Source organism: Typopeltis vanoorti, chromosome 4, assembly GCF_054136105.1.
Source record: "Typopeltis vanoorti isolate ZY-2024b chromosome 4, IOZ_Tvanoo_1.0, whole genome shotgun sequence".
Classification (NCBI taxonomy): domain Eukaryota; kingdom Metazoa; phylum Arthropoda; class Arachnida; order Uropygi; family Thelyphonidae; genus Typopeltis; species Typopeltis vanoorti.
In genome coordinates, this window is record NC_143552.1 from 96,199,255 (window position 1) to 96,218,825 (window position 19,571).

At 33.4% G+C, this 19,571-nt stretch overlaps 1 protein-coding gene across 1 annotated transcript; it reads right to left on the reverse strand.

The window, feature by feature from the left end:
• Positions 1-1,813: 1,813 nt before the first annotated feature.
• LOC150107516 (oplophorus-luciferin 2-monooxygenase non-catalytic subunit-like) lies at positions 1,814-16,534 on the reverse strand. Its single transcript, XM_090391361.1, has 4 exons — positions 16,480-16,534; positions 13,367-13,980; positions 4,949-5,129; positions 1,814-2,037 (listed from the first exon to the last, which is right to left on the reverse strand). The coding sequence occupies exons 1-4, from the start codon at positions 16,511-16,513 to the stop codon at positions 1,898-1,900; spliced, it is 969 nt and encodes a 322-aa protein (XP_090247487.1). The 5' UTR covers positions 16,514-16,534; the 3' UTR covers positions 1,814-1,897.
• Between the last annotated feature and the right edge of the window lie 3,037 nt (positions 16,535-19,571).

Sequence of the window (19,571 nt, forward strand, 5' to 3'; positions counted from 1 at the left end):
AGTAAACCAAAAAAAACTAAACTGGAATTAAGTGATGTGTTTGAAACGTTTTTATAGGCATAAATAATTATCATTGTGTGCGTACCTGTTGAGTGGGAAATCGATTTCTATGGATATTCATAATTTTCATGACAAAATGCCTGTTATATCAAATATTCGCCTTCAGGCACACGGTTAATAATAAAATATCCATGAAAAGCATTTTTTTTGTTGTTGTTGTTAAATTTGTCAAGCAACGTTATCAACAACCGAGTTTACAACAAGCAGGCTACTGACATCAGTAGTAATAAACATTTGAAAAAGACCAACATGTTGTGCATGCGCGATTCATATTGTATTATAATGATTGGTATTGCATCACTAATTATTATAATACAACATGAATCGCACATACGTAACATAAAGACAATAGTTTTTTGACGGAACACATCATTCCTATCAAATTTGATTATAACCAGACACATGAGATCATTTCATGTGTCTTGTTACATTGATTGGAGTAGTTTTAATATTGCCTTCAATAATCTGACGTATAAAGTACAATCAATATTATCCATTTCTATAGATTGTTACAAATTACCGCAATACTTGATAATTTTTTGTTGTTTTCGATTAGTTATATTTTTTTTCTTATCCACTTGAGCAAAGATATGAAAGGAGAAGTGTCGTTTCAAATCACGCAGAAACCACTACTTAAAGACTGAAGCCATTATCATCAAATCATTTATATATATATATATATAGTTAAAGAATTTGAGATCTGATTTTTTTTTAAATCAATAAAATCTTTCCAATTAGCGTCTAGGAATGAAAAAAATGAATATGGACGAACGGATGAAACGAATGTAAATAAATGGTATATGTGTTTATCCATTTTTTTTAAGAAAACAACCTAGATAAATTAACAAAGATCAGATCAAGCTAATTGCACTTCTGTGCTTCCATTTTGAAACTGTACAGCAACCTCATTTCGTCGATTAAGTTCCCAATACTAAACGTGCTTTAATAACAGATGTTTCATCTGGTTAAAAACAAAATAACATGTTCTGAATTGCTATACATGAAAACTGATTTGAGTTGTTTTTTATATTTTTTATGAGTAGGCTGTTTTTTTTAACAAACCTTCCATTATCTTCAGCTTCGTCTTTGTTAAATGCATGACCCCCATGTAAGAAAATGAGATTGTGAGATAAGTATATTATAATTGTTAATAATTTCGTTTGATAGATAGGTTTGTGAGTGATAATATCCACGATTTCGGAAGGTTAAAATTCTCACACTTGCACATGAGACTGATAGCTAACCTTAAGTTGAAAATTCCTCATTGATCATCCTGGATGGCCCCTAATTGAGGTATTTTCATCTGAAAAGTACATGTGGCATTCTCTCAACAGTGCTATGTGAAGGGCTCTTTCTGTAATGCCGTATCAGTACTTCGGAAAAAATATATCGCATGCTTGTGTCAGTAACCATAAATCAACATCAAAACTGTTACTGAAAATTCCATATTCATGATAATGCAAAAAAGGGAAAAAGAAAAACAAACGAATAAAGAAAATGAATACATGTGATAACAACAGTTAGTATGAGTGAAAGATAGTATAAGATGGAATGTGCATTCCATCTTATGCTTGATTGATAGTTACTTCAAAACGAATTATTAGCTAAAATATTAAGTTAGTTTGTTTAATTCGTTAATTAAATTTAAACAAATTTGTTTAATTCGTTAATGTTTCGTATCCATTGTGATTCTATAATATTTTCTCTACTCTGCATTAACTTAAAGAACAAGAAAACAATTTCTGTTTTTCAGTTCATGAATTTTATTATTACTTTCAATCGTTTTGTGACAGGGAAAACATCAGTCTTCCTTGTGGGGAAGCTCTTAAATGACCACTTAACATGAAGTTCTTGTGAGTTCTTCAAGTTCGCGTCCATCTTCACATTTAAAGTCCATAAAAATTGCTACAAATTTCTCGTTCTGTAAATTTGGAAGCAACCATTCGTACTCTTTGCCACAGCATTTGAGTGGATTTCCTGAAAGAGAGAAAGAAATGCAATAAAAATTATGTTAACTATTAATGATGAGCTCATGTAAACTGAACTGAAGTTTTCTATATTATAATAATATAATTGGAATTCCTGTGTCGATTTTATGTCATGATCTTTCTACAAATGCTACATTTTCTGCTTGACTGTTATCCAATTAGCGTAACTGTTGTTGTGATTATAGCCTTTCGGCTGTTTAGGGGCAGCCTATATACGCCACCATCCAGGGAAATGACTACGAGCAAGGTGGTTTCCCATTGCCTTTCTTGCCGTACTATATCCCGTGACTGTAGTCCTTGCGTGCTTGCAAGATGCCAGTTTGCCTGCTTGCGGGATGAAAAACCCCAGATATACTGGTGGAAAAACCCTGCTGTCCACGCCCAAGACCGGCTAATTTGGCTAAGGCTGAGGAAGATCCTTAAGTTACTCATGTTGTGGACGGGAATCGAACCTAGGACACTCCTTCCCCAGGTTGCGAAGCGCAAAAGCCACTAGGCTAATGGCGCGGACAGCGTAACACTAAGAGAACCAAAATCTGGGGTCATATCTGTGGCCCGATATTGTGCTTGCTAGTGCAAAATATCTCTGAGTATATATACTGATCGGGTGTTGCGTAATCCTATAGTAATAAATAGCAATGAATCCAAACTCATAATATTTAGAAACCCTCGGTTTCTAATGTCATATCTCATATTGTCCAAAGAAAACTGAAACTTGTCCTTGCTCTACAATACAGGAAATTACAAACCAAAAATACTTAAGCCTGCACTTTCATTACAATATGCAGTCGAACACATATGAATTATCTATAAATCTCTAGGTGATTCTTAGTGCAATAATATGGTATAGATTTCTATAGTTCTGCAATAACGGAAACTCAGTTGAGCCCATTTTGAATCTATTACTAGAAAATTGACTACTTAAAATACTGCTTACTCACAGTCGTTCGAGAACTATATGAAAAGCATACAGCACAAATTATGGAACAATTTAATCAATATGAGGAGCTTAGACAAATTAAAAATAGCGTAAAAATGCTAAAGGAAAGACAGCATAACTTAATTAAAGAGACAACAGGATTACGTCAAGAACAAATTTCTCTAAAGCAACATTGCGAACACGTAAACCAATAAGAGCATAAACATGAACTCCTCATAGACGGTTTTTCAGAAACTGCACTGACTGAATATTTAAGAGATAAGGTAGTTCAATTAAGCCAAAAAATTGGCGCTTTCATTGAACCGAAAGATATCCACTCAGTTCATTAATTGCTCAAAAAGGGAAAAGATAAAGTTTGCCGCGACCTCCCCCCGTCGTCGTGCGACTAATAAACAGCACGACAAAAAAAAAAATAAGAAAAAAAATAACCTCATAAAAGACGGGTAGATTTAAAAAAAATAAAAAAAAGTATCCAAGGATGTAAATGGAACTCACTGCCATATCCCGAACTGCCTGTCCAAGTACTAAACATCGTATTCTTAGAAACTATTATGCCATACAAGGAAAGTAAAGCAAGGAAAAACTACCAGTTTATATGCGTACGAGACGCATAGTTCTCACCTTTTTGTGTCACTTATTAGGACGGAGCTCCTCTGCAACAGAACCCGATTATCTAGGTTCAGAGAACTAATTTACAAAAATTGAATTAAATCTTTCGCGGATCTCCTCTAGATAAATTGTTGCATTTCAGTAACTCATCCAATTCTTATAACTACCATTATATAATTCATGCACACAATCTTAGCAAATGTCTCCTAATCTTTATCCGGAAACTCATCAAAAGAATTTTAATTTCTTAAATCTCAAATTATCGACGTACCAAAAAAATCCCCTGGTCGTAACGATATCTTCCCATTTGTACTGAAAAGTTGAGCTTCAGAACTAACACCAATCCTATACTGCATTCCCACTCTTTCATACTTTTCAGACTAACAGAGGGAAGCAAGCCTATATTTAGCCTATTCAAAAAAAAAAAAAAAAAGATAAAATTCTGCCATCAAATAATCGACCTATTTCGCACATCTTATTTATCATTAAATAAGGAAGTCATCAACTTATTAACTACCTAAAATCTCTGGTGAAATTTTAGGTAGTTAATAAGTTGATGACTTATTAACTACCTAAGTAGTTAATAAATCTCACCAGTTAGACCGTCAGTATGGTTTCCGCCAATCGAGATCGACTGCAGATCTCTTAGCCTGCAGCACTCACTTCAAGAAACATGCTTTGGAAAGGTATGGAGAAATATATGGCGATACGTTTAGCCCAGATATCTACAGAAACCGAAGGAGAAGAATGATGGCAGCTCGATGTTGTCTCAAACATATTATTATAGATGTTACAGAGAGAGAGAGAGAGAGAGAGAATCTGAAACTTAGAACATTTCGTAGAACGTGTCTGCTGTCTCAGCACATCCAACTTCGCTACAGAAATTAATTGTCATTTTTGGTGATAAACAGAGGTATCCTGGAGACAAAAATTACCATCGTTCATTTTTAATACATAGTGGAACTGCTGTCCAGAAACGTGAGATCTGCAAACGCTAATGAAACTCGGTAACTGTGAAATGAAGTTGGTTAAAAAAATAAAATAAATTCAAAACTCACATCGTAGTGTTCTTATAATTTTTACAACAGGTGCTTATCTTAGATATCCTTGATAACTTTGAAATTGTAACACGTAATAGTCAGTGATCATCCAGTGATTGAAACTATAATCATTAATGATGATTATTATTATTATTATTATTATTATTAGTAGTAGTAGTAGTATATAAACGCTTCTCATCGACGGTTATTCTAATGTTATAGGAAAATTAAAGTTAGATTACAATAAAGAGTAACAAAAAAGAAGTTGCTCAAAATCAGTGTATTCGTTAAGAAATAATGAGAATACTTACCATTAAGCAAAATAACACCGCAGTCTTCTTCTTCATGAAGCAGCATAGACTGAATAACTGGTTTAAAAACGTCCTCCTGTAGAGCGGTCAGCTTATTGTTACTCAAATCCAAACCGCAAGGCGTAGATTCGTTGAAAGCTGAAGAATCGATTATTTCGATTTGATTTTCAGACAATCCGATCTTAAATGCACAAACAGCAAATAAAAAACAATAATTAATTAAATTGTATCATATAATACACAAAAGCTCGATGCACGTTATAGCTGTATAATATAATATAATATAATATAATATAATATAATATAATATAATATAATATAATATAATATATATTTAACATTAAATTTTTAAAAAAATTTAATCTTTTAATATGATATTTTCAATTCAAAACGCATCATTAAAATTACCAGTTCTCATCAAAATTAATTATAAACTGGCTGGTGATCGAACACATGCAGTTTATAGTATAACTTTAGTTGACAGTATCAAATTCTATCCCACCTCTCTCTCTCTCTCTCTCTCTCTCGCCCTAATAAAGTATAAATTGTGAGCATAAAAAAGATTCTACATTTAATATGCATTGATAGTAATTTTTCACACACAATCAACGTTTATTTCTAAGTTACTATTGGTTAGAATGACGCCAAAATCCCAAAGACAGTGAGTTATCTATTTAATTGAGAGTATGTTTTATTATTATTATTATTATTTATTCGCATAATTGATACACATTCAAAACAAGATAGTGTTTAAACAACAATTTGACTGGTGATACAGAACAATTCAGATTCTACCCAAGAATCTAAGAATAGTCTGTCAGGTAGCGTCGTAAAATATGGACTGTTCCAAGTAATGCTGTTTTTTGTAGGTCATATGGGGTCACTTCGTTTATGTTTAATTGCTGTAAATAGTTGGATAGCTTCTTTGAAGTTGCGCCAAGTGCACCGATAACTATTGGAATAATTTTAGTGTGTTTAAGCTGCAGCCTGCCAACTTCGATTGCCAGTTCTTGATGTTTAGTCATTTTTTCCAGTTCTTTGTTGTTAATGTTGACTGGGTACTGTAATATCGATAATCGAAACCTGTCGATGTTCGTTAATAGTGATGCCAGGTCTATTGTGTTCCAAATGCCGATCAGTTTGTATTCGAAAGTTCCAGAGAATTTTTGCTGTTTCGTTTTCCAATACAGTTTCTATTTTATGCTGCCAGCAGTTATCAGAAGCGGGAAAGCCATATTTTTTGCATACATGCCAACGAATTATTTTGGCCACTTGATCATGGCGGTATTTATAATCAGTTTGAGTTATCTTGCTGCAGGCACTGATTAGATGTTCAAGAGTCTCATCTTTCTGATCGCATAATCTGCATTTGCTGTTATTATTGATGTTCAAAATATTTGTTTTCATTGCATTAGTTTGTAATGCCTGTTCTTGAGCTGCAAGAATAAATCCTTCTGTTTCTTTTTTAATGTATCCATATTGTAGCCATTGCCACGTCTCGTTCACGTCAAATTATTATTATTATTATTATTATTATTATTATTATTATTATTATTATTATTATTATTATTATTATACGGGCACCTCCATGGAGTCCGAAGACTCCTTGCAGTAGACCTAATCTATCCACACAAGCTTCCATTCCTCTCCATGAATCCATTAGCAGACAAAGCACTCACAAATGATTGACATATCTTCATCTGACTGACTTTATCCACTGACTGACTGTTTTGAAGAAAAATCATACATGGAAATTAAGAGTCTGTGCAGCCTTATGTCATTAGAAAATAAACGCAGAGGCTTAGAAATCTGGAGTTTGCTTCCAGTCGACCATGAAATTTGTAGCCAAATATACGATAATGAAGTTAGCGTCTCGTGTCACTATGGTGAATTTCTTTTATTAATTTAATAGTTAACTATTGATCGAATCTCACTGTGTGTTTGCTTTAAACTCTTAACCGGTTAAGAGTTTAAAAGTTATGTTAAGACTTTTACTAAAATAAAGAGATAAAAGGCTTCAGATCGGCGATGCAGAATTATAATCAAGTGGATATTGGATCCAGCATTATTTCAAAGCCGAATGTAGAAACTATTGAAAGTTTCGTAAAAATAAGTGGACCAGAGAGCATGCGGGAATACACCCTCCGGCATTTACGAGTCGCCCTAGTGCGGACCATTTAGAAAACATGAACGCTGCCCAGGCGTCTATATATTCGCTTTCTAATGAGTCCATTTTTGATAAGGTTTCACTGGCCTGACAGCTGTGCTGTTTCGAACTGGTTGGTTCTCTTCAGAGACCAGGCAGAAATCTTAAAAGAGCGAAACTCTTTTTCAATACTAAAAAATTTGAAACGTGGGAGAAGTGTATTTTACGTTAAGTAAGAGTTTCACTGGTTACACTGCACGTTGGGCAGAGTAATCAGCATTCGATCCATCAACTATGAGATGTCTCTTGAAAAAGCATTTCAATAAACACTTCAAACATGCACCATTAGGATGAGGTTAGTACTCTAATACTGTAGCGAACTATCTAAACAGATATGCTTTACTTTCTCTAGTTTCGTCAAAAAACAAAATTAAAGACGGGTATAGACATAGCTGCTCCAAAATATCTGAAGTACATGGAAAGTGTTGTTTTCAACAGAATTCCATGTTGTAGAAAATTTTCATTTTAAATGTATACATTGACATTTATTAGTGTAAGGATGTGCCAAGCTCCATAAGAAAGCGCAATCTGCTCAAAACAATTAGGGGATATTTTAATTTCTGTCGGATAATTATAAATTTCTGCAAATAATTATAACTATTGGTTATGGATTTGCTGTAATTGATGAGATATTGTTTAAATAATCGATATTTATTACAAATTTAACAAATTATACATTTTAGCTTGAAATAATTTTAACAAGAATGACAACAAGAATAGCCAAAAACTCTTTTGTTAATTTTTAATAGTTCAAATTGCTCCATTAAAAGCCAAAACAGCGGTACAACTTAATTGCATGGACCGCACGAGATGATCAAACTGTTCTTGTGGGATATTTCCCCGCTCTTCTGTGAGAGCAATTTCGAGCTCTCGAAGCGATCGTGGTGGTACCAGTCGAGCAGACACGCGCCTACCTAAAGCATCCCAGGCATGTTCGACTTGAATACAATCCGGTGAACAGACAGGCTTGTCCATTCGTTCAATACCTTCTTCCTCAAACCACTCTTGTACCAAATTTGCACGGTGTGGACGAGCATTGTCATCCATGAAAATGAATTCCTGGCCAATTGCAGCAGAATATTGACGAACTATAGGTTCCAAAATCTCATCGTGATACCTTTGGCCTGTTAAAGAACTTTTTCTGATAAAAATAGAGATCAGTATGGCCACCAATACTTATTCCAGCCCATACCATCAAACTCTCACCTTGATGTTGGGGTCTTTCATGAATAAACAATGGATTATTTCTTGTTTCACTTTCACGCCATATCAAGATACGTCGGTTATCTGGTTGCAGACTGAGCCTGGACTCGTCACTAAAACGTACACGAGCCCAATCCTCATTTGTCCAATTGCGGTATTCCTGTGCCGAAATTCGTTGGGCCCTATTATGATTTGCAGTACGTGGAATGCAAACTATTGTCTTCGAGCATATAAATCTATGGCATGAAGACGATTTCGTACTGTCTGTGTCGATACCAGCCTCCATGTTGCTACGGCAAGTTCGCTTCGAAGTTGTGTTGCGTCAAATGTTCGATTTCTTCTGGCAAGTAATGGCAAATACTGATCGTCTGTTGAAGTTGTTGATGATGGGAGACCTTGACCTTGTCTCCGGCAAACATTTCACGTCTCAAGAAAGCGATTCCATAGTCGAGAAATTATTCTTTGAGATACACGACACGCTTCAGTCAACTTGCTGCGTTTGTCCAGCTTCTAATCGACCAATGGCTCTCTAAGCCATGGATTCCGGGACATCATGTTGCTCTGCCATTTTTAACAAAATAATGGGTGGTAGGTATCTCAAGTTTGCAATTGAAGTGATAATTATGCACTGTGGAAAAGTGAGTGCAACAAGCCGCGCTTTTATACCCCCACATGCTAATACGGCTAAGACACGTTTCGGCAAGTGTTAACATGATTTTGTACGCAGTTGTGTGTTCTACACTGTTGTATATAAGAATGTTTTAAAATAAATGTGTTACATTTGTAAATTATTTTTATAACTGTATAATTTACAAGAGAACCCAAATATCTCCTAATTGTTTTGAGCAATATATAATCAAAGTGCTGGTTTAAACATCAGATAATACAACTACTACAGTATGTTGAAACGTTTTTAACCCTCATTTTCAACAATTACTTTTAACCACTACACGCTTATCATCTGATGGAATAGTTCATCGTTACTATCAGTTAATTGCAACTGCTTGTTTACCTCACTATCACTTGTTTAACTTTTAAGCATGCTTGTCGAGTTGCTTGAGTGTCTAATTAGATGCGTGCTGTCTGTCCATCCGTGAGCACATTTGTAGAAGTGAGACAAATTCCATAAGAGGTCAATGCGGTAAAATTTTTGTCATGAGTTAGACAGAAAATAACAGCTATTCCATAACTTTCTTTGATTTACCTACCACTGGTACTGTGATGGTCTTACGAAAAAAGTGACAAGGGAAAATATCCAAATGATAGTTCTCTCGAAAATGTAAGAAGAGAAAATATCCAAGCAATAGTTCTCGTGAAATTATCAACAACTGAAAATTCAGGTCTGAACAATTCAAATGTATACGGAATGTACACAATCATCAGAGGCTGTTAAGCCTAATGATAGCTTGGTTCCCATATGCATGTGATTTAGTTAATTCCTTTCTGTCTTCATTTAATGAAATTGGGATTTTTTTAAGCAACTCCTGTCCATGAAAAGGGGAAACCTATATTACATTAGTATCGTGGGTGGGCTAAGAACATTATTTTATTTTATTTTTTTTTTTCATGTGTTTCGATGTTTTTTTTCCTTAAGATGATCGATTTATTTAATATATTTGCTAACATTTTTTCCTAGTCAGATGACGATTTGTTATCAATGGGACCATTTTATTGGCAAAATGATTTAAAATAGCAGTAATTTATACCCGTAGAATAGGCAGGATTAAACTTGATGAAATTTGTATACAGATTGCTTTCATTAGTACTGTAATAATGTAAACATTTTAATGTGATATGAAAAAGCACACTTTTTATTTAAAACAGTAGAATGCAGCAAAAGCTGCTGAAATAAATAAAAAAAATACTTTTCCATCAATACGTTATATTATCTTTTGATTTTGAATTATTAATATCATTAATAAATATCTCCCCTTGTTGCTGGTCATATTAATGCAATTTCTTGGCTTCTGTATAGCACGAAATTATTTCCTCTTTTATTGGCGAATCCGGAAAATAATAAGTGAGCTTTCAGTAATAAATAACATGAAGTGTTAGGTACTTCTTTTCCCTTGATCTCTTGCCCATTTACGCGCCACTGTGCTACAAGTTATGACTCCTGTCGTGTAGGTATTTGATGTGTTGATATATATAATATACGTGTAGTTCGGGAAGACGCAAGATTTGGGTCTAACAGTTGTTTGGGAACCTCTGGATTAGTTTACTTAATGAAATCGAAGTGCACTGACCCATCCCTAATGAATCTGAAAAGAAACAAAAACAAAAAGTGCGTGCGTGCGTTCAAGTCCGATTCCAGTCGCTGATATATTTCAGGTTGAAATATTTTTTCGGCCTGAAATTCATCCTCTAAATCCAAGAAAAACTGATTACGTAACTGACACTATTTCGGACTATAATGTTGCATTAGGGTTAGGGATTACGAGATGGCAATTGCCTGCCGTTCTCTCATCACGGAATGACGATTAAGTTAATCATTAGTAGTCTGGGTCAGTTATCTGTGATTCACAGATATTCATCAGATATCAGATATATTCAGAGATTGTCTTGTATACTACCTCTCATAGAAGAACATCAAACTCATTAAAAAGTTGTTATATTCCTTATTCAAGATACGGTTTTCTTATTTCTGTTCGTCAATGTTTAGAACTTTTTCCTAAACAAAAGTAAAGCATGATATTTTTAAAAATATTGTGACATGAAGTCGGTTCAGTTGCTTTACTATTTCGCTGGCATAACAATCCTAGCTTAGATGTCAAAAAACTTACGGGATGGATACCAGTGAGCTAGAAAATCAGTACTGACTGCAAAGTTAAGCTCTTTTATATCGTTCTTAATCTTAATCTATTTTGATGTAAAATCTAATATAAAAATATTTCAAATATATCTAACATAAAAATTATGCACAGTACTCTAAATCAGTGGTCTCCAAAGTGTGGTACGCGTACCCCAGGCGGTACGCGAGTCGATACTTGGGGGTACGTCAAAAAAAGTTGTATAGTGATAGGAAACAAATTAAGTAATTAATTAAAGATAAAGAATATTACTATCTTTCATCAATTAAACATATATCTAATATAGACAAAGACGTTATAAAGATCCTGTAAACTTAAATTTGCGAGTAGCGCACATTGGGCGACTTTGCACGCATAATCGTCCGTGGCAAAGCTGTCATGTTTTTTAAAACTAAGGAGTAAATCTCTTACTTCTTATCATTGCCATTGTTTGTAGTGCATCCTAGTGTTGACAAGCCCAAGTAGAGAAGGAAAATTGCTTAGTTATCCTGCTATCTACAGACGACACCACAGTTGTATTAATTATTTGACTATTAATAGTAAGTTTAACGATTTTTAATATATATTGTTTCTTTACAATTCCAACGCCTTTTTGTGCTTACTTTTACGTTTACACTAGAAATAGTGAATTAATATTATCAAAATTGCTTACATTTTTTAAAAGTGTTTGATTTTCAATAGTGAATCAACAGTGAATGGATTATATTTAAATTTTACAAATTAACCCTCACAAAATGGATAAATGGTTAAAAAATGTTCTCCAAAGAAACCGCGAATTGAAGATAATTATGATAGTACGTCTACATCAGACGAACAACAAGGAAAAGATAGGATTGATTCTTCTATTCAAACAAGTTCGTTATCAGTCAAATTAAGCGATGAAAACATTAATCTGAAACTTAACAAAAACCTTGCCCAAGAAAGTTCTAAATTATGAAGACGACTACTTGAAATGGGGATTTACATCGACGATAGTCAACAATGAACCTCGTCCTACATGTGTATTGTGTCATGAGACGCTATGTAATGGAAGTATGAAACCATCATCATTAGTAAGACACTTAAAAACTAAACATCCTGAACATGAACACAAATCTTTGCAATTCTTTGAACGATGTTTGAAGACATGCAATTCTCAATCCAACAACTTAAAAAATTTCACTAAAATTAACGATAAATATTTGGAGACATCTCTTGAGGTTGCATTCTTAATTGCAAGACCAAAAGCCACACACCATTGGGGAAACACTTGTACTCCCAACCGCCATAAAAATGGTAGAAATAATCCATGGAAAAGAATATGCAGATAAACTAAAATGTATTCCCTTATCAGCAAATACTATTGGTAGACGTATAGAAATAATTTCAGATAATTTAAAGAAGCAATGTATCACAGTATTAGAAGCCAGAATTTCAAGAAATTATGAAAGAAATGCAAGGCCATTTGTTCACATTAAATATTGTAATAAATATGTTTGTAAGCTGTTAATAATAAAAATAATGTGTTAAAATATCTAGCGTTTTTAATTATTATATGATGATACAAGGCATATTTCCTCTTTATAATACTTATTACAACAGATTTTTGCTCAATCAATTGGGGGTACGCAGTATGTATTTATTCTGTCTTGTGGGTACGCGATCAAAAAAGTTTGGAGACCACTGCTCTAAATCACGTACATATCAAAGTCGAAATTAAATGTTTAGGCGTGTAAGATTTTTGGTCATATAATAATATTAGATATTTATAGAGCAATTAATTCTCAAAAAATAAAACTATTTAATATGAATGAAACAAAAAAAATTGAAAAAAAATTGAAACATTGCAGAAATCTCTAACTTTAATGATATCAAAGGTTTCAATGCCTTTGACCATTGAAACCTCTAATCTCTTTAAGGAAAGAAAATATTCCATATATAGGAAAACTGGTCTAGATTCAGTATTTTACGCCTTCGCATACAGGTTCCACTGCAGTCAACATTTATTTTATATGCTAAGATGGAAGATACTGCTTAGAGATTCTGATCCAGTTAATCAATAAACCACGTCCTCTTTAGTTGATTCAATTCATTCCTATTGCATTTTCTTGCACATTTTTATTCTACTCATGATATTAATGTACTTCAGACTCTCACAAACTATGTTACATAATATTTCTATAAACATGGAACATAAATAAATATTTTACAATTACTCACCGACAAGTTTGGAAGACCAAAGAACGACATCGGTCCTAAAGTGGAGAGCTTGTTATAATCTAAAAGCAATGCCTGTAGATTTACGAGTCCATGGAATGCCTGCGGTTCGATATGTGAAATTTCGTTACCTACTAAAATAAGATGTACAAGGTTTGGGTTACCTGAAAATGCTTTAGAAGGTATTTTAGTAAGTCGATTCCCTGCATAGCTAAGAATTTGCAACTGAGATAAATAGCCCAAATTCGGTATATTTTTTAGTTGACAGCGGTAAAAACTCAATGTTTGCATACTCTCTTCCGAACCAACGAAAGCGTCATCTGCTACGCTTTCGATGGGATTGTATTCAATGTAAGAGTTCTCTATTGCAACGTTGTTGAAAATTCTAGAAGATAGATAGGTTATAGGAGTGCCTTGAATCCATAAACTTCGGATAGCGCCATAGGGAAAACTTGTTTGAAATATTTTCGCTAGTTGATCCGTCGACGTTACTTTCATACAATTCACACCGTCTCCATCGCATGTGCAAGGTTCAATGTCAACTGGTTTTGGACATGCCTTATGTGCCTCACCATGGATTGCCAGATGGAGAAGAGAAACTAGGAATACCAGAGAAACTAAAAAATAAGAAAAATTATTATCAAAATTGTGCTAGGTTTTAGATACTTTAAGAAACGTTTTCAAATATACGAACTAAAACAGTTATGAAATCGGTTGGTGATTCAACAAAATAAATCGCCAGTGACACGCAGTTGTTAACTATTGAGTATGAGTTTATGAAAACTTTTACTTTACTTTATGATGGGGAAGGATATGACAAAAAATCGTGTAGTGTGTGTGTGTATTAGATTGTATTGTGCAGAAAGTGTAATGTTTGGTGTTCTGCAGTGTACATAAATAATACGAAAACAAATAAGGACAAAATAAAATAATAATAACAATATGTAATGAAACGCCTTCAGTACGCAGATTCTAAATTATACCTGGTGTTCATTTTCGGATTAAATGGTCGATTTGTAACGATTTAGACAGCTGCGTTCCAACGAGCTTCAAGTTCCCAGGCCGGAACAGTCATCTCCAAGTCAAATGATTATATTCCGAACACGGAAAAAATAGTTATCAAAAACTACTGACGAAGAAAGCTGGTCTGCAAAAAAGGCAATTTTCTATGAACTCAAGTCAACGGTTATTCAGTTTGGTAATGAGACTTTCAATTATCCGCTATAAGTTTCTATGAATACAAAAAAAACTTTAATTCTCTACAGCGAACCTGTGTTACATTTTCGAATGTCTTTTAAGTTCTTCGGGATGCATGATGTTTTTGATTTGTTCAAATTCCTTATATGACGCGAAGAATCTTTATAATGGCTTTTCAACTGAGGTCGAATTAGTCTCATACGATGGAAGGATTTTTTTAACTCCGGATTTTCGGTTTTTCATTAACAAAATTGTTAAAACACTAACTGCTGGAAGAGCACGCGCAGTGTACAGATTAATATACTAGCATCACCTCTTTAGTTCTTCATTCATAACTATAAAGAGGCCATAGCTCTAGATTGTGTCATCAAGAAAGAGACATTTGTGGGAGGGTAGTCTTAGTGATCCACGTCCAATGAATGTGGTATTATATTTGCAGCTGGAATTCTACTGTATGTACAGATGCCTTATCAGGTAATTTTATGGATGTTCACTTTTGTTAACACTTTTAGTAAACATTACGTGAACACGTTAATAATTAGAGATTGTCAAACTTTCCGTCACCTATTCTTCATGTCAAGCTTGTTTCTGATCAAGTGAAAGATCAGGACACTTTCGAAGAATTTTCTTCCGTCAAAAGTGAAGAGTGTCTCTGTGCCATCATTACATGCTTTGTATTTTATATATAGCATTTGATGGTGAGCTATCCTCTCTACTAGAGATGAGAAAAAATTTATTCTAGTACTACCTTTGGCATACTACCTCCGACATATAGATAAATCAGCTTAAGAACACACTGAAGTTTCACTATCTAAGCCACCTTTCCAACAATAACCTACATCAGATGTAAATGACAACATAAAAAACTGAAAAACATTAATGAAAGTAGTATATGTAGTCGTTTTATTCGTTGAGCTTGTGTGTCTCCATAAAACAAAGAAGCTTGTTCTTAATTTGGAACGATATGCGTTCGAATTCCGTCTATAGCAGTGAATTTTATAACTACTTTTTTTCAGATGAATTAGACGACCTCGTGAAGAAACAGTGTAAGGTTTCATTGTTGAATTTTTTTTCTTTTCATTTTAAAAACAGTTTTGGTGTCACAGAATTAGTTCTCTTTGCAATAATTACGAACAAACCAAACTTCTAACTTCATACAACTTTGATGGTATCTTTAACTGGATTAAACTTCTTAATAGCGTTATGTCAGTTCAGTACTTACAACCTAGAAAAAAAAATTGCTTTTCGTTGAATTCATCTGCTCGCTCAGTGCGGGACTCAGCGAAGAAAACTGTTCAAAGGAAACTATTCAAAGAAACAAAAAAAAAAAAAAAAAGATTATCTCATGGAATCACAGGACCAATGGGAACATTCTACAAATACTTCTCAAGGACTAATCTCGTATATTAGATAAAAACGAAAAGAAATATATACACTGAATATTTGATTACAGAAGTACAGAATACAATTAATAATTGATAATAATTAATAAATTAAGAATACAAAATGAATAGACAATAAGAGAAATGTAAGTATACCAAGAATGACGTGATATCAGAGAGAGAGACCACTAGACCTAAATCTACTAATGGAGAAATGAGTGAACAGCGTGGTCATTAAATAAAAAGAAAAAAAAACACTAATTAATCCATAGTATATATTTATGTCAGTTTTCTTTGATTAAGGAATTAGGGGAATAAATAGCTTAAATTTCTTCATCTAAATATGCCTTAATTTGACTTTTTGACTGGCATCAACATAAACATTTTAGTTATTAGAAGAAATTATAAAGTTGTATAAAATTTCGAATGAGATTTGATTTCCGCTAACAATTTAAATATTAATGTGATCATAATACATACAGGGGCAAAACACATATAAATATACATTCACATTAAACCTGAGATTTCAATACTCACTCATTGCGAAAGGTGATTTGAAACTCTTGAGCATCTCAGAGACGAACTACATTAAGGAGATCAATCTGGTAGCGATAAATATTCTACTGATGTGGCAATCCAGATTATGAAATTCTTGTGAGAGATCGAACATCTGGTTATGTCACATGCTTCGTGATGTTTGATTAATGCTCCTGATAACCGAAAATGTAGTAATATTTTTATTTTTTTTAAAGGAAAAAAAGCTTTCAACGTTAAAGTGAGATATTAAGGTTAGCATGATAATAACGAATTTAGGCGCATATCTGAGAAAAATTAACAACTAATAGCTAAATCTAGAGCCTCCGTAGCTAAATCTGTTTTGACGATGCCATTTGGTTGGAAAAACCTGGGTTCGAATCTGTCTAGGACGCGAACCTTTATCAAGGCTTTTCAACTCAAGGTGAGTTAGCCGGTCTCATACGGATGTAGAGGGGAGGGGTTCTCACGGAAACTCAGATTTTCGTCCCTCAGAACAGGCAAACCTGCCATTAGAACACATTAAAAACATTATAATACGCTGCCTGTAGAAAACTACGTTGTCACCCCGCCCCTGCTGAGGAACTGTAAACACTAGACAAGAAACTAATGGACAAATAGCGCAGCAGCACCTAAAGCAGGTTAAGGGGCCATTCAGATACCAGCTAAGAAATAAAAAAAGCTAAATCTAATCAAAGAAATCATCAATCGATCACTTTTAATCACTGGAACGCTTAATGAAATTTTGGTCATTTTTAAAAATGATTATATGTTCAAAATAAAATGGTTATTAATTGTTGATTAATGAATACATGTTAATATAATAGTGATCTTCGTTGCCAAGCCCTGAATCCTAATTTATTTTAGAATGATTTATAAAGGGTATTCAATTAGTGTTGGTTAAGCCACGCTGAGATTCCCACCCCATCCACTTATCAAGAAACTCGGGTTTCTCTTCCTGACAAAACTGCAAACTCACTATCGAATCCATGCATTGCGAAAATAGCATAAGTTACATTTATGTAAGCCACATTTATAAGACCGAATGGCATATTACTTAATTAAGCCTAAAGATAATAAATTCTGAAGGTTCTATTTTATTCAGTCATATTAACTTATTAAAATGAATTAAAATTAATTAATTAAATCTCTTCAGTTTCGTCAGTATGGCAAGGATTTTCATTAAAGTGTTTCTGCATTCGTTTCATTTTTAAGTTTCATTATCCGTTATTCAAATTTATAGTTTCCTATTATATGATCATTAAAGAAACAGCGTGTCTGTATTCTAAACTCCAGTGATACAAATTTGGTTGGTCAGTAGCTGATGATTTCATAGTGACGTTTCATTTGCAAAAATGAGGAGCACATAAATTACGCGTCGTAAATAATGTTTCGAAATTACTACAACTTTTGAAAAGTGCTTTATATTGTTTAAGCCTTATATAATCCTCATTTTGAAATAGTTTCCTTCAAATGAACGCTTTTTTTCTTACTTACTAAATCAAACGTAGCTCAAAAGAATTAGCAAATAAAATTTACATAATAAAAAAAATTCGATCACTTCATACAATAAATAAATAAATAAATTCTCCAATGCCGTTTTCTTTAGGAAAGGGAGCAGGCAGAACTTCTCTAGTTCCAACTAATACTCGCATATTGAAATTGATACCGATTTCCAAATGTCAGTTGAACCCTTAATTGTCACAATGGATGGCTAAACCTAGTATCATAGAAACGTTTCGGTTTCTATGATACTAGACAACCAGTGGTAATATTTATTTAACCATAATGCCTCCGGAGGAAAGCTCATTAAAGGTTCGATTCTAATAGCAACAGCCTAGAAATTGAAAATTTAATTTCAATTAAAATTTTCTTTGAGTTTTAATTTGTAATTTTCGAATTCTGCAAATCGCATAAAGAAGTTTTGAGTATATTATAGCATAATGTGTCTCCAAAAATCAATTAATATTGAGACATTTATTTAAAATATGTGTTGACTTGTTAATAACATTTTTGTTCATTTCAAATCGTGGTTAACATATATACCCAAATATTGGTCAGTATACTACCATCTCAAGGATTGCAATATCATTCCTATAAATAATAGTGTAATTTTCACTGAGCCACATACACGCAGGCGCAATGAATCAGATTCTGTATATCACTTCAGACTTCAAAGGTCGGCTGAGAAATAAACGATAGGTGCTTAACAAGCTTTCCTAATAAGGGTTTGGTTTCCGATCCGTTTGACATAAGTCATTCCTGTAAATTAGAAATACGATGGTGCAAAGGATTGAATCATGAAGGAACGAAGTTGTGATGAGTGGAAACGAGTTAGTATTCATTCTACGCGTTGTTAATTTAAACTGCTTACATTCTGTCTCCTAGATCTCTCCAAACATCGCATTATTTTTTTTTCATTTAGCATCATTTTCATAGAAAATAATAATATATTTCATTTAAAACATTATCATTTGTGCATTATCTTAAAGATTATATAGTGCGAACGAGTATTCATTCTAAGACGATAACATCATCCCACGCAGAAAACAATACTAAGAAATAACGTGTCTCGCAGAAATCTGAGAATACACCAGATGAAGCAGTTTCTCAGAAATCAGCCATATGTTAAAATTTGCAAGGCCAGAATAGTTTTTAAAAACAATACAGGCAAAGAAAGATCTGAATTTCTTTGTTAGCATTAACGGATAGTAATTCGAGATTGCGTATTATTTAAAAAACAGAAATATTTAGATTTTGAACCTTGTTAAACAATGTGAGTAATTATTGCTTGATAGACTGTAGATGAATTTAATTAACTACTTTATTTGTGGTCTGTTTTCTTTTATTGAAATTTAGTTTGAATTTTGAATCACTGGGCTGTTACATAGACATTTTAGTCAGCTATGTTATATAAAGAGGTGAATCTTGAGTAAAATACAATAATTGAAAACCTAAATACATAATAAATGCATTTAGTGGAAAGGTTTTCCCCTCCAGGAAATTCAAGGAGAAAACCGGCCAGAAAAAAAAAGCAGTTTACTGACAGTATAGACAGGATGACGCATTAACTAATTATGAGATCATGTCTGCTT

What these genes read in the sequence shown, in the direction of transcription:
- LOC150107516 (XM_090391361.1), bottom strand. Translation starts at nt 16,513, where the DNA reads ATGCTCAAGAGTTTCAAATCACCTTTCGCAATGA. An exon ending in TTGGTCTTCCAAACTTGTCG is followed by an intron (nt 5,130 to 13,366) that starts GTGAGTAATTGT and finishes TGTGCATTTAAG; the next exon opens with ATCGGATTGTCTGAAAATCA. An exon ending in CGGTGTTATTTTGCTTAATG is followed by an intron (nt 2,038 to 4,948) that starts GTAAGTATTCTC and finishes TCTCTCTTTCAG; the next exon opens with GAAATCCACTCAAATGCTGT.